Genomic DNA, 17107 nt, shown 5'->3' on the forward strand with positions numbered 1-17107 from the left:
TTCGGGCTACTTCTAAGATAAAATGCTCTCTTTTTAAGTCAATTATCAAATCATTGCTGAAATTATAGACAGGAATCTTCCCATCCTTGTATTATACACTAGAATATTTACGATTAAGCTTGCAAGAAGTGAGTCGCAATTTAAAAGTTCAAGTTACTATAGAATGAATCACTCAATGAATCATTCTTCAAGAACGAATCACTCATTGAATCATTCTCAAAGAATAACTCACTTTATACTTTTTACGGTAAAAAATACTATGATAAGGAGCGCTAACATAAATAGCATTAATAATCCTGCCGACAATTATGACAGCACTCTGGAAAAAAATCCGCATCTTGAAAAGCGATATCTAGGACCCTGGACCCCCCCCCCCACCCCCACAAAAAATACAAGATATAACCACTAATTCCTAGTAATGTGTCCTCCAAAAGGTCGTATCTAGTTTAAGAATTTGTCTTGGAATATACTGTCATCTAAAAAACAAAAAATAGTACGGGAAGCTGGATAGAGCCTAAGGCGAAAAAAAAACACAAAACAAAACAAAAACAGCACAGCATCACATGGAGCAGCGTCTGGTGGCTCTATTTAAAAGGCAGAAAGAATCAAATAACATTGGACAATTCCATTTTTGTAGAATTAAAGTTAAAATTCCTCTGTAAATAATAATATCAGGATTCTTTTGTTTTCAAGAATTGTTTTAACTAATCTGCACATAATTTAACTAGTCAGCAAAAAGGTTTTCTAAGTTGGTTTGCGAAAACTCAGGCAGCTTAAGTAGACTTCCTGACTTTAAACTTATATTGCTGATATATTTAGGGGTTTACTCTTCCCTGCATTTTGAAGTGTCTGGAAAGACAAGTCTGCAGTAATTCAGGCTACCAGACGATTCAAAAGTACCAACAAAAAACGTTTTGGAAAAAAGGCTCATTAGGGCAAAATTAAATAATTATTAACTAGGAAGAAATGGCACAATTTTCACAATCTTCGAAAAATTGATAAGTTATGAAAAGAAACTTCCAGGAATGAATATAGAGCCAAAATTATGCCTCGGAAAGGGGTTTTCAAGCTTAAAAGAATAACAACGTTGACACACACACACACAAAAAAAAAAAAAAGACAAAAACTAGATGGTGATGGTTTTTTTTTGTTCACACTAGCACCAGAGACATCCCTTACCAGTTATTCCTAATCTTTGATGTAAATAAGCAAAATCTTCAATTTCAAATTAAAAACAAACAATATTTAGTCCTTTTTAGACTGGAACAAATAATGCAAAGCCCAGCCTGTAGTCATGTCTCCGAACCAGTCTTGATTCTGATTGGCATAGAGCATAGATGCTTAACATAGCATGGTTAAGCGTAGAATACACAACAAATGATTGTTTGCCAGACGACATGCACTCATCACAACAGCAAAAATTCTCCACGATTCTTTCTGTAAATGTCGTGGTTAAGACTCGTGGTAAATTTCACATACGTTCCTATTCTAATCGTACTGTTCAGTAGAATTATCCTGAGGACCAGGCAGTCATAATCGTCCGACACCCTAATTGTTCCTTAACTAAGCAAGGCATATTTGTTTAATCTTTGTTTAAAGAAATCAACAAACAGCTTTGCAGGCTGATAATCCTTCCCAAAGACTGTTCAAAATCAATTTGCTACACTAAAAAAGAAATTATTTCTTAAATATTTCTTCCTAGATGTTTCCTTACGCAGATTTCATGATACGCGGTTACAACTTATTTAATCTTCTTTATCTTCCTTCCAACTAACTTCTTTGTCACCTAGTCAGAGGAAACAATCAATGATAAATGTGGTTGTAGTCAATAATATTAAAACACTACAAATTGGATTTTACAACCTTTGACTTGGTATAACTCTTTATGATTTGTTCATAATGAGTCAGTCAATTTCTTGCTTTTCAACAAGAAAACGTTCATATCATTTTTACCCTTGACAAAAATTGTCCCCCTCTCTTCCGTTTCATACCTCTCAATGAGTGAATCAATAACAGCCACCGGGAATTGAATCCTCCCGTTGACCCCCGTCGAATCCATTCGACTTGCAATATTCACAGCATCCCCCCATATATCGTACAACAACTTCGAAGTGCCTAAAACCCCTGAAGTGACATCACCGGAATTAAATCCTATCCTAATAACAAGATTGAATTCTAAAAGATCTCGATTGAAATCTTCAACAACTTTTTGCATTGCTAATGCAAATTCAATAAGCTCAAACAGATGTTGATTTGGATGTGAATTTCGCTCCCTAAGTTGGGAGTCTAAACCAGACGCTGCCATGTAAGTGCTGCCGATTGTTTTGATTTTATCTACATTTTGAAATTCGGGCTTATTGAGTAATTCATCAAAATCTCCAATGAGTTCATTCAAGAATCTTAGATATTCTTTGCCGCCAAAATAAGTTTCATCGTACATTTCATTGAAATTGACTATGCTTGCAAATATAATTCCAACATTTTTGTGATTTTCCGAGTATTTGGCTGTATTTTTCAGAACTTCGACTACGTTCTCCGGCATTATATTGTTTAATAGCCAATCAGCTTGATTCTTCATCGTCTGAACCTTTGCTTTGCCCCGTGACGCAACAACATTACAGTGAAAACTCATTCTAAAGCTAATCTCAAACTCACGATTTAAATACCAAACCAATAAAAGCAACAGGAAAACATCAACAACAATCTCATAATGTAGCATATGACGAGATTCATAGAGTTCAACCTCATTGCCAAAAGTGGAAGAGTTATCAGTCATTGGTCTAATTTTCCCCTCGAAAGGACAAGGACAAATCAGACCCGACAGGACAATTACATAAGCCACGCCACCAATAGTGGCTAAAATACTTTTCATCCAACAATTAAGCTGGGTAAAATTACCGAAGTGAACTAATCCTAGCCAAAACCCGTACCCGTATATAGTAAAAGTTTCATCAAGCTCTGAAATGGCACTACAGTCAAGGTTGCAGAGTACAGCAAAAAGGGGGAAACTAAGCAAAACAGAGCCCACACAATGCCAAGAATACCACTCCATACATTTTTCGTAATATTCGGCTATCTTTTTTCGAAAGCCAGATCGTCCAAAAGTTAGCTTTAAAACACATAGTAACATCACAGACAAATTAAAAAGAGTACCCAGACAGAAAACTAAAATCCATATGACACTAACGGGGAATAACATAAAACAGATCACAGATAATGCAAAGAAAGTTAAAGCAGAAACAATAACGTCAAAATAGGTATTGAATGTGGGTGATGCTAGGGTTTTTGCGTCTCCAGGAGTGTCTGGTTTGTGGGCGAATGATCTATATTCTTCTTCCATTCCCTTATCAAGAAACTGCAAAGTCACCTGGAATCATTAAAATATAACAGAAAAATTAAGAAAACAGAAAAACAACTTTTACGCTAAAATTATGTCGAAATTTACCATTTATTTATTGAAAACTGGAAGAATTTTTTCCCAACGCTATTCTGCTTATTTGGCAGTTTTTTTATAAACTAAAAAAAAATTGTTCTCAAAACAGACTAAAATTGAAACTAATAATCTCGAGAATCTATGAATACAAGTGAAAACAAGTGGCGCGAAACGGATTGGACGTTACGTAACAGAGATATCAAATAGATCTAAGGTACAAATGCATAAATGATAACAGCCTGTGGATTGAGAAAAACGAGCTAAAAAGTTCAAGTAATGTACAATACAATCCGTTTTTCACCCCTCGTTTTCCATTATATTCATAGATTCTCGAAGAACAAATTATTTTCTATTTTTTAGACCATTTTGAAAACAACATTTATATTTTTTTTAAATCTATTATTTTCGACTTTTTAGTCTTCTCTAAGACAAAAAATTGGCTCACTTGAGATTCGACCCTAAGCTACCACAGCCACAGGTAAGTATTCTAGTAAGTGGTAAGTGGCCACATGTAAGTGTGCCACTGCGCTATCAAGTCTTGTACAATAGTGTTTACTTTTTGCTGTGCGCAATCATCCGTTTATATTATATTATTTATACAAGAGGATGAATTTTGATGTTGTATTAATGTACTATCATTGGAGGAGCCATGACAGAATTTGAAAGTAATTGAGCATTGGGAAGCAGTCGAAAAAAAGCAGAGTAAAACGAGTTAATAATAATAAAATACACAAAAATATTTTTTCTTCTAAATAAAACAGCAATATTAGCAGTTTGCCCACCAGCTACAACAGCAGTAAAACATGTTCAGCAACATGTGAATTGTCTGGAATGATGTTATTCAAACAATGGTCATCAAAATCTCATTTTAAAGGCAATCACAATTCAAAAGGTGTGCTCACTTTTGAAACCATATACACTGAGGGCCTTGAAAGTAGTGACCCAAATCTCTCTCAATCAACCAGAGATACAATTTGGTCTAACGTAGAGGAGGGGAGGAGGAACTAAAACTACAGAAAATCATTTTTTCTTACGAGGATATACTTTTCAATCTCTAAAATATATTATAAATACTGCTGCACTGATAAATATGACTGGTCAATATTCATCGGCAGGTAAAACTTATACAAGAAAAATAACTAAAAACACCCAACAATTTACCCAATCTGACATTTTTTGATATTTTTTTTTTAGACTTATAGGCTAATTGTCCTTCCTATTCTTTCTCCACACAACCCTTTTTATTATTCACGTTTTTCTAGTTCCTGTGGAAACTCTAGCTCTAATCCCCCTTATATCCAAAATGTTTCCAACTAGTGGGCGCTAAACATTTTCAAGGAGTCTGAATAATGGAATCTGTCAATATCCAAAGTTAGTACTCCAATGGTTTATAGTTCTTCTTCTATAGAACGTTTATTTCAATCCTATTTCCTTCAATTTCATGTTTAATCTAGAAAATCGTACGTGATTATCTCAGCATGCAAAAAAAAAGAAAAAAGAAAAAATCTGGCTGAGAAAAGATTTACGTTTCCTTCATAGTTGTATTTGCATGCAGGTTTTGGTACGATAATTTGTGAAAAGGTGTTTAGTTCAGGAAGTATGTGAAAAAAGGGGCCTAACCGGAAACAAATTGCAAGAGAAATGGTTCTTTGACTATCTGACTGAGAAAAATACGCTGATTCCATATATATTCCATATGATTCCATATATATATATATATATATATATATATATATATATATATATATATATATATATATATATATACATATACATACATAAATATATATATATATATATATATATATATATATATATATATATATATATATATATATACATATACATACATAAATATATATATATATATATATATATATATATATATATATATATATATATATATATATATATATATATATATATAAAGTTTACTCATCCAGCTGTTTCACAAATATGTTTTTGAGGGTGAGACTGATTTTGAGGGGGTGAAATTCGTGTTTCCATAAATAGGCGCACAACAACAAAATTGTTGTCTAGTTGTCTAGAATAGGATAATAAATCACAATGACTATGAAAATCACTTTTATTTGGACTTAAAATTAAAACTTAGGCTTTTTTTAGGTTGATCTTAAGGAGGTGAAATTTGTGCTTCCGTGTAAAGGCGTACAACAGCAAAATCGATGTCTAGAATTTGGTATTAGATCACAGTGATTATGAAAATCAACCTTTTTATGAACTTAAAACTAAAAATTAGGTTTTTTGAGGTTAAGATTGATTTTGAGGAGGCGAAACTGGTGTTTCCATAAAAAGGCGTAAAACAACAAAATTGATGTCTAGAATAGGGTACGAGATGACGGTGATTATGTAAACCACCTTTATTTGAATGTAAAATTAAAACTTTCATCTAAATAATCCATCAGTTTTATAATCCTTTCGTGACCGGCGGGACCTCACAGTCCCAGCAAGCAAAAATCCTTCGGGCGCTTTGAAATCACCCAACAAATTTTGGGCGGGTTTTTCGTCAGATTTGCTCACTGAGCAGGGCCTCATGCGCTTGTTGAAAACTAACGGTGGTCAAGTCAAGGGGAAACAGCATGAATGGGTTGCAGAAGCTGTCTTGGTTACTCTCAGCACCAACTTGTAGTGCAATTAATTCGTCGATGCAAACTTTGATAAGGTCTAATACGAGACGAGTGAACAGCACAAAGAAGTAAGAGAGTCGAGGATTGAACGCGACAACCCTGACACTAGCAAGCTCCTTTTCTTTCTTACTGAGAATGCCCCTTTCACAGAAGACTCGAGCTTACGAGAATGCCCCTTTCACAGAAGACTCGAGCTTACGAGAATGCCCCTTTCACAGAAGACTCGAGCTTACGAGAATGCCCCTTTCACAGAAGACTCGAGCTTACGAGAATGCCCCTTTCACAGAAGACTCGAGCTTACGAAAAATTACTTCTGGAGTTACGACTGATGAAAAAGTCAACGTCGACACCGCTAGATCCGTCGGACAAGAAATCACGGATAGCATTACAGGGGAAAACGTCAACACGTATACATTTAAGAAAATGTCTGTGGCCACAATGCTTGTTAATAAAGCTGCACCAGTTATTAGCGGACATAAGTTGCCGTTGATCCAGCAGCTGGTGACAATTGCTGGAAATAGTGACGATGATTTGGAGTCATACTTTAAGTATGAATTGTGTTCACCGCCTCTTTCTTCGAAGCAAACGGACTTCCATGATTAGCCGATAAGCCTGCCCTCACAGACGCGGTTTGGCGTCTAGTTGCAGAGCAGCAGCCAAAAACTGAAGACTTCGTCAAAGATTTTAATGACAAGCATATAGTTGTCCAAGGTTGGGGCACTACTTCAGCGAATACCTTGGTAAAAAAAAAAAAAACTCAACTTATGATACTATCTGCCAAAAGTACGTTGACTACGTTGCACGGAAATACGGGGGTGCAAAGGACATCGGTGATTTTCGACGGGTGCAACCAACCACCTTCAATCAAAGACATCACCCCATTTGAGACGGAAAGAGACACGACCGTACCCTCAGATCAATTTTAGCAGGAAAAATGATCAGTTCTACAAAGAAAGAAGTGTTCCTAAGTAACTTCAAGGATAAGCAAGCAATCATAGCCACGACCATTAAGTACCAGACCAAACCTGGGTGTAACGCATACCAAGCAGAAGATGACGCTGATCTTCTCATTGTTCTAACTGCAGTTCGATCTGCTTCTTATATACCTACTGTCCTGGTTGGAGACCTGTGTCAGCACGCAGAGACAGGTAGCCAAGCGATATGCTTTTACTCTGAGCCTCGAGCTTGAATCTGAAAGAATAGAATTTGGGATATAAATACAAAGAAAAGCAAACTTTTATCTAGTATATGCAGCACAATCCTGTATGCCCACGCCTTCCTTGGGTGCGATTCAACTTCTCGTGTCTATGGCATTGGGAAGTCAGCTGGACTACAGCTTCTGATAAAAAACAACAAGTTTTACGAATCTGCTAAAGTTTTAATGAACCCAATATCCACCAAGCACGACATTTCAGCACCTGGGAAGAAAGCAATCATGCTTTTGTATAAGTATCCAGGCGCAATTTCAACCCTCGATCAGTAGCGTCATCTAAAATTCATCGAGAAAGTTAAATTATCTGCTTCGTATGTTGAGTCTAAAGTTCTTTCTTTCACCAGTGATGCTTGCAGCTTCCAATCGTTTTATTTGCACTCGAGTTTATTTGCAAGCTAAATTAAAAAAAAACCTGGGATGTAATCTCGACCCTACCCAAGTCGGCAATTCAGAAGGGATCATATCGCCCTATTTTTTGTGAACTCCTCGCTGTCCTCAACTCTCTCCTTGCAGTTTTTCACTGTAACAGCAAAACTGACTGCTCAAATATGCGATGCACTTGCAAATGAAATGGTACGAAACGAAACTGGGCCAGTGGACCTTGCAAGAGAACAAGTTGTGCTAACTGTGTTACAACTGCGTTTCTCGGAGTTGGTGATCTGGAAGATAACTATGATCTATGAAAATTTATATTGCGTTTTTTTTTTATCACATTTGTATATTATATACCTGAAAAAGTAGAGAATGTTGTAATCGTTAGTTAAACCATCAAAATGGGTGATAGTTGTCATTCTACATTTTAAGACCGGTTAGAGTAGAGTAGAATATTTTTATTTATAACACGTACATAAATAAATGTCACAAAACAGCGCACATGCCTGGTGGCATACTTTAAGTGGCATACTGGCATGGTTTCTTTCAGAACCAGCGTGGTTTAGCACTGATGGAATATTTAAATAAAAGTTTTAATTTTAAGTTCAAATAAGGTGATTTTCATAATCACCATGATCTAGTACCCTATTCTAGACATCAATTTTGTTGCTGTACACCTATATATGGAAACAGGAATTTCACCCCCTGAAAATCAGCCTCAACCTAAAAAAAAAAACATATTTGTGAAACAGCCAGGTGAGCAAACTTTACATATTTGGAATCAGCGCATTTTCTGAGTCGGGTAGTCAAAGACTCATCTCTCTTGCAATTTGTTTGGGGTTGGGTTGAACCGTTCCCTTCCTGACTAGTTATACAAGATCTTGAGAAAATCTGAAGTTTATACCCGATTCGCATTATAGTCACATTTGTTGATAATGTACCCTGTTCGTTATTTCTTGCGATGAACATTGTTCAACTTTTAAGCATAAAATTGGGGATTGACCAATTAGAGCCAAAATCTAAGGCATAGTTTTCTGAAACCAGATGGAAACAGATCAGCTTTTATTACAGCGCCAGCTCCTCAATGCCAAGTGGTTGAGTCGAACTAGCCGAGTGGTTGGCACACTAGACTTGAAGTCCAGTGTCCATAAGGGCATGGGTTCTAGTCCTGGTGTGGCTGACTATATGGTTTGGAACAGGGGTCAGCGTTGTGACCCTGCAAGTTCAGCCGGATGCAACCCAGCTCTAAACCTGAAGAAATCTAGCGGAAAAACATGAGAAGCGTCGGCTGATTTGCCCTAAACCACACACTGCACTCCCAGCCAAAGGCATAGAATCAGGAAATCAGTACCTGTGCAACGCCGACCATTGGTCAGCATGCGAAAAAGTAAGTTTAATAAATGTCATAGGCAACAACTTTGTGATCTTTGTGCGTGTGAAAAAAAACATACAAACTACCATGATCATAATGACAGCTAATAAAAAATTAATGAGAAAATTACATTGACTTCATCAAGCAACTGAATTTCCACTGAAGATTTCAAGGGATAATCACTAAAATTAACCTAATTATTTTAGTAGTTTTTATCCAAAGTGTACGGTCCTTAAGTCACACCAATGAGAAGGAGAATCTTAAAATCATTACCATCACTATCATTACATAATCGTCATCATCAGTCTTGATAAAAGCATTCCACCAGTTTCATGTCATTTCATTTTTCCGCTTCTGTAGTACAAGTGTGACGACAAAATCAAAGAAAAACACAGATCATTTATAAATCTTGGCTTTTCGTTGACAAGTTTGACTAATATGTAGTCTGGGCATTGAATTTTCTTTTTGAGTAAAGATTAAGCATCAGACACAAGGGACAGTCCAAACAAACAAAAAAAATCACAGGATATTCCCCAGGGACGTAGTTTTATCATTAAAACAACACAAAGACTCTAACACCTTAGTTTGTTTTAATCCACTAGTGTGTTTTATCCTATTCGCTACTTAGTTTCTGAATGATCTTTATTTATTTATATATATTTTTTTAGTTAGTTTGATCATATATTTGATGTTGAACAAAGCCAAGAGCCTGAACCAACCTTCAGTTCAGGATGTGCACTCTTTGATTTTGAAGCTTTCCAGTAACTGCAAGAGAGGTAGATCACCAGTTGTATTCTCTGGTGTATATTCAATATGAGTCCATGCTCGTTGTTTTTTCTTTCTTTAAGTTTTATTTTAAATCTTTTTTATTTTAGTTCTTTATTTTTCACTTTGTCAACTGGTTTTGAGTCAGTTTTCCATTATGTCTATTTTTTTTCTTTTTATCTATTTACTTTTTTGTCTTCAAACCTTATTCACTATTTTATCTTTAAACCGATTTTGAATTTTTTCTTTTATTTAGCTTTTTTTTTCTATTCCATATTCCCTTCAAGGTTTGAGACGAACGCCCAACCAAAACAGGATTTTGTATTTTAGCTCTATTTTTCTTCATTTCTCTTTGAATTGCTATAATGTACAGAAGTCGGACCCGAAAAACAAAGCCCGGCAGAACTACCTTTGAGCAGGATACTCCCCGTCAGAAATACCAAAAATGAGCTCCGCCCAAGGATCCATCAGCACACGGCATAGCCTACCCGCAGATACATCAAAGCTGAAAACAAAACGAGGAAATTAACAGGACTAACGGCATAATCATCATAGCGGCATTGATGGATCCGTGAAAATTTTATTAACAATAAAAAAAAGAGAAGTATATATAACAGCAATTGAGCAACATCGATATTTAACCAATTTCGATTATAGAAAAACGCCTATAAAATTAAAAACGTGTTTAACCACAAACCCTCTAATATGTTCCAACTTATTAAAAATTACTTGTGACAATACTGCGTTTAACTACGAACCACCTAATCAGTTGCAAAATACTAAAATTACCAGTGACAATGCGTTTAACTAAAAGCCTCTTAATCAGTTACAACTATTAAAAATCACCTGTGACAGTGGTGGTCTTAAGAAATACGATCTATGAGATTCATCCTCCTGGACACACTTAATCAGTTGAAGATCAGACTGTTTCCTGAGATTATGAAAGCGGTTGATACTCTCTTGAATTGGTACAATGGATATTTCAAACACACTTGTGTCATTGTCATCATCAACTGAGGCTCTAGAACTCCAGTAACCACTGGCTCGATGGGGAGCCTCCACGTCAGATGGTCCTCCATTCCTTAAAAGTATCTGAAATGAAAAGTTGAAATATTCATTTCTGCTAATATCTTAGTTTTGCTAAAAAATATACACTATATATAATGCAGGTAACGTTTTATGCAGGTAATATTTTATCTGCAGGTAACGTTGAAAAGGTTGAATGGTTCAAAGCTTTAAAAATGTAAATAGTGGTTTTGAGCTAGTTATTTATAGTGGTTGATTTTTTTTTTTTTTTTTTTAGAGGTTATATGAAAAGTTATTAATTTTGAAGGTTATTAAATTTTGGTTTGCTTATAAATGAAGTTGTGAGCCATATTAAGCCCACTGAGTTTAATTTTGGGAGTTGATATGCGTATACATATCGACCGGTTTGTTTATTTGTTTTGTTTAATTTTTGTTTCTTGTGTTTATTTTATTGTGATAGTTAATACGTCCTCAGATGTTGTAAGATGTAGAAGTTATTTGGAGAAGATATGATTCTCTACTCCTCCTTTGAATATTTCTTGCCCATATTTGATTTTTGATAATGGTTAATTTAACCAGTAGGTTGAGGGAACTTGAAAGGAATCCACTGGGTGTGTGTGGATTGATAGATGGTGTTCTGCATCGGGACTATGATGTAAGTGAGAACGTTGGATGTGTGGATTCTCGGTATGCTTTTTTGTGTGAGATGTGTGGTTGGAAGAATATGAGAGAAATGAAAGTCTACAACATGAACTGTCAAAGGATAAATACATCATATGAGTTCCTTGACGAGCTATGTCTTAAAACAAAGCCGCATATCCTGGCCCTAACGGAAACTTGGCTAAAAGATTATAATTCTACTTTATTAGAAATAGAAGGTTATAATATGTATGTGCAAAATAGGGTACTACACCAACGTGGTGGTTTAGCTGTATATGTAAAAAGTGGTTTTAGTGTACAGATTAGGTCAGATTTAGCGGTCAATTATCAAATGAAATTTGAGTGTATGGTTCTTGATGTGCGTAATGCAAATGATAAGTTTATAGTTGTAGTAATTTATAAACCACCTTCAGATAATGTTGAGGAGTTTATCGAACTGATTGATGAATTTTTGGGAAAGTTACCAAGTTCAAGAATGCCATGTTTTATATGTGGGGATTTTAACATTGTATTGATATCGATACCAAATTTGGTCAATGGTATGAAAAAATAAAATTACTATTTCCAGAGTGTTTGAAGTTTGAAGAGACAAAGCAAAGATATAAGTTGCCAATTAAACCTTGGATTACAAAAGGACTACTAGCCTCAATGGAAAAAGGCAAGTGATGTATAAAAGACGCGCGACTCAAGGTTCAGCATCTGATAAAGAACAATATAAAGAATTTAATAGAAAGTTAAAAAGTCTTTTAAGAAAAGTAAAAAGAGATTACTAAGCACAGAAATTTAAAGATTATGAAGGAAGCCCGGCTGAAACTTAAAAACGGATTAAGTAAGTAATAAGCCCAAATAGTGAACCAATAACTCCTAGTAATTTAACGTGTGAGTCGGATAGTGGTGTAGCCAATAACTTGTGTACCCACTTTTCAGAAGTAGGGCTAAAAATATCGACATCTGTGGAATGCATAAATGATGATGGTACATACCAAAATTTTCTTCCTGAACCAAGTGATACAACCATTTATCTTCAACCAGTGAGATTGCCTGAACTTGAGGATATTTTAAAAATTAGGAAAAAATAGGCAGCTGGAATGGATTTTATAACCTTTCAAATAGTTCAAAAATTTGCCCAATTATGTATAGTCTTCTGTTGTACCTTTTTAATCAATGTTTTGAATTTGGAGCGTACCCTAATTGCTTGAAAAGTGCTTTGTTTATTCCTCTGTATAAAGGAGGTGATAAGGAAGATATGAACAACTACCGTCCGATATCTCTACTTCCAGTGATTTCTCGTATTTTTGAGAAATTGATTTATATACGACTGATGGATTATTTTGAAAAAAGATATTTTTTTTCACTCTAGTCAATTTGGTTTTAGAAAAATGTGTCTACAGAGCATGCTTTATTATTTTTGACAACATTTGTTAACGATTGCCTAGATTCTGGTTTAAAGGTGGATTCAATTTTTCTAGATATTATGAAGGCTTTTGACTGTGTTGATCAAAAGATTTTATTGGCTAAGCTTGAAAATGCTGGACTCCGTTCTAAAAATCTGAAATTGATAGCCTCATTTCTTGAAGAAAGAACACAAAGAGTACGACTGGACGCAGTCCTGTCAGAAGAGATGGTAGAAAAGTGTAGTGGGCCACAGGGGTCTGTGTTGGGTCCTCTATTATTTTTTGTATACATTAATGATCTAAATGGATGCCTCAAATAACTGTCAACTCCAAGGTACACTGATGGCCCGATGCGAGCAATACTTCCAAGTTTTGCTGATGATACTCAGTTTACAATGGCTGCGAAAACAGAAGCGGATTTGAAAAATGGCATGAAACAAGGAATGGTGATAATCGAGAGGTAAATGCAAGTGAAGAAACTGCTTGTTAATGAGAAGAAAACAATGTTTATGTTATATGGTAGAAGTGCAAATTAATGTCCATCGATTGGAAAAATTGAGTTAGTAAATGGACGTATAAAACGGAGAAGTACTGTAAGGTATCCGGGTGTATTGTTACATGAAGGCCTAAGTTTTAAAGATCATATGGAATTTATAATTACTCAATTAGCGAAAGGTGTTGGAACTCTGCAGAAACTGAAACTTAGTTTTCCACAGAAAGGTCATTAGAATGTTATATTTTTCTCTTATTCATCCATATTTGCTGTACTGTGTTACAGTTTGATCGTCGGCGTTCACCAGCCATTTGTATCCACTCCGTGTGTTACAAAATAAAGCTGTAAGAGTTGTGACAAATGACTTGTCCCTGAATTTGGTAAGATCGAGGTATCACCAATTACAAATTTTACCATTCTTTGGTTTGGTTTAATTTTATGTAAATTTTTTTGTGTATAAATTTTTTTCTAATTTGTTACCTGCATGTTTTTCGGAACAATGTATAATGAAAAAGAACACAGTTATGAAACTAGAAATGTTGATTTAGTAAGAACGCCGGTTCCAGTTACTTCCAGATCTAAATTTTCTATTAGGTATATTGGTCCTGAAGTATGGAACAGGCTTCCGGCGGAAGTAAAAGGTAAGAAGGTTCTTGAGGAATTTCGTGCTTCTTTGCGATATATTTGTTTTAACCAGTATTGTAGACACGGATTAGGTGATTGATTTGGGAGTAAGTATATGCTTGTGGGTGTTAAAAGAGAAATTGATTTGTGTGTTGATTGAGGTGATTGTCTGTATGTGAGAGGAAGCATGATGAATCATAGAGTAGAGTGTGGGATTCCTTTAAGTTTCCTGTAAAAAAAAAAAAAAAAAATATTATCCTTAGAAAGTTGATTAATTGTTTATTAGTGGTGGGGGAGGGGAGGAGGAGTCAGAGAGTTTTATTTCCACAAGGAAGTGTATTAGTGCATAAGCAGTTTAAGTGTTCCTTTTTTTGGGTCATCCCAAACACGCTAATATGCGTCAGGACCTATTTTGATATTGTTGGTATTATACGCAGTTTTGTTTTGTTAATATTAAATGGAGATTTGTATTTTGTTTTTTTGTGACCCATTTGCTAAAAAAAAAAAAAAAAAAAAAAAAAACACTGTCATATATTTTTTACTATTTTTGCTTACTACATATTTGCTTACTACATATATATATATATATATATATATATATATATATATATATATATATATATATATATATATATATATATATATATATATATATATATATAAAGAAGGAAATAGTGCCTAAGTTTGGAGTGGATAAGGATATAGGGCTCGGAAAGATGTTCACAAGTACGTGAAGATTGTCGATCCAATCAATATTCATGACATAAGCTAAGTTTTTACCATGTTTTTTAGTTTTCGGTTACTATGGGCCGTAGTTCGTTTTTTACTAGGCTGCAGCACCAGTGCAAGCATAATGTAAAAAAGGTAAAAAGTTAAAAAGTTAAATAGGGGCTATAGGACTTAATCCAAAAAATACAAAAGTCTTTAATAAAAAAAAGATATTTAAACAATGTAAAACATTCGAATTCAACATGGATAATATAATATAAATCTTGGAAAAGAAGTTAAAAGCAGACATGGTTTGTTCCACAATAGGATGTAATTATTTCTGTGTTTTTTAAGTATATCGTAGGCTAATTACCTTTACGCCAAAATTTTGATAACACGGCCATATAGATTTGAAATATAATTTCAATATATTTTTCAACTTTTGATAACACGGCCATATAGATTTGAAATATATTTTCGTTCCCGGTTGGACGCTGTAAGGCCAACAGTTGTGCTATAGTAAAAACACTGGGAGAGCTCCAAAAGCGATATTTGAATTTAGTATTAAAGAGCCTAAACTACAATTTGACAGGGTCTCGAAATATGAACAAAATAGGTTGGGTGTTATAACATGCATATTCTCTCTTATAGATTTTTGATCGGTAGATCGGTAGAAGATAGATTGGCTAGAGCTATAGCTTATATTATTAGGCACATAAGTTATATATGCTATGGTAAATATATATTTACATATACTATACGATTATACGAGCATGCACAAGGTCAATATATATATATATATATATATATATATATATATATATATATATATATATATATATATATATTGACCTTGTAGCAGCACAACAGATTGATGCTCCGTTGAACTTTACATTGAACAGATTGAACTTTACATTAGGAACTCCTTGATCCTAAAAATTACAGATTTAAGGTTCAAGTTGCTTATTGTAAACACCTTTTGGTGTTGTTAGGGCCCCATTTTCTGGCAAATGATTATTTTAATTTTTCTCTGTTTGCCCTAGTTTTCTAGGGCTAGGACTTACAGACAAAATTTTTACGTCTATGTAGACTTCAAGCAGTTCTAAGAAAACTTTTTTAGCCTTTTGGGTAAAAAAAAAACAAAAAACGGTTTGCCACTTTTTGAAGGCTTGTGCCCCCCAACGTAAGTTTTCTCGCACATTAAAATTCCCTTGGGACAAGACCTTGTTCAGTGACTTACAGATGTAAGCTTCGATCTGTATAGGGAGAAAATGTCATTCGGCCTAATTGTGAACCCTTTTTTATCCCTCACAAGTGTTATTGATCGCGTTAGCCCAAGGAAAAATCACTTTGGCCCAGGGAGCTATCAAGTTATCAAAGGGAGATATCGTGCTGGCCCAGGGAACAATCGCTAGAAGTTTCAAGTTGATAAGCCGTGCCACCAATCTAGAAATCGATTTTCATATTAGTATCCCCACGGTTAGATACGAATAAATGTTTTAAAAACTATACCCAAGCTAAAGAAAGGATACTTCGTTCGCTTGGTAGTCAACAGATTCGTATATATATATATATATATATATATATATATATATATATATATATATATATATATATATATATATATATATATAATATGAAAAACTGCAATCAGGCCAAGGGGGGAAGTTGTCATTCTTACATACTAACATTTGCCAGAACAGATGAGTGTCGACTATTGCTGCTTCTTATACCAGAGTCTTTGCGACTATCCAATGTGACAATTGAGTTGTGCATATCCAATAAATGCTCCTCAATTAAAAGTGATGCTGTCGCTTGCTCCTCTTCTGGTTTCTCCTCCTGATTCTGTTGAAAAGAATAGTATAAAGGGCTTTTTCAATACAAATAACCATTTCAAGCCATTTTAGGTCAAATTTTGAAATGGAAAAATTGTGGCATATACTAACCAGGAGCACAAACCTGCAACTATTTACCTTTTGATCAAAACTGTGCCTGCATTCTATAGAACTTTGTAGTTGATTTCCGTAGGTTTGTCAGCAGGAAAGACCCCTGATTGGTTAAAAATGATGTCATGCGATCACTTTCACCCAATCAGAGACCTTTACCAGTGACAACTCTGCGAAGATTGATTGCTAAAGCTCTGTCGGACACGGGATGTAGCAACGACAGGAATATAAGCCCCACTATCTGGCTATGAAACAACCGAGACCTTAATTCTCTTGCAAAAAATTAAGCTCTTCTTAATATTCTACCCTTAGTTTTAGGTATGAAAACAACAGAAAAAGTTTTAATTTTTTCATAGCCTACCAGCATTGGAAGAAACTAAGATATCCTACCCGCATATCAAGAAGAAAATTTTGGCAAATTGATTCCAGCCGAAACATATTACTGCTCAGGTTAAA

At 34.8% G+C, this 17107-nt stretch overlaps 1 protein-coding gene across 1 annotated transcript in view; it reads right to left on the reverse strand.

Annotated features, from left to right (window-relative positions):
* Window positions 1–398: 398 nt before the first annotated feature.
* Window positions 399–17107, reverse strand: part of Ac13E (Adenylyl cyclase 13E) — a 48540-nt gene continuing 31831 nt past the window's right edge. Inside the window, exons 5-7 of the mRNA XM_089089846.1 lie at window positions 16395–16550; window positions 10647–10892; window positions 399–3367 (exon numbers count right to left, since the gene is read on the reverse strand). Of these exons, the coding sequence (XP_088945972.1) occupies window positions 1895–3367; window positions 10647–10892; window positions 16395–16550 (1875 nt within the window). The 3' untranslated portion in view covers window positions 399–1894. The remainder of the gene's footprint in view (window positions 3368–10646; window positions 10893–16394; window positions 16551–17107) is intronic.

This window comes from Artemia sp. Qi Xiang Cuo, chromosome 5, assembly GCF_049724085.1.
Source record: "Artemia sp. Qi Xiang Cuo chromosome 5, ASM4972408v1, whole genome shotgun sequence".
NCBI lineage: Eukaryota > Metazoa > Arthropoda > Branchiopoda > Anostraca > Artemiidae > Artemia > Artemia sp. Qi Xiang Cuo.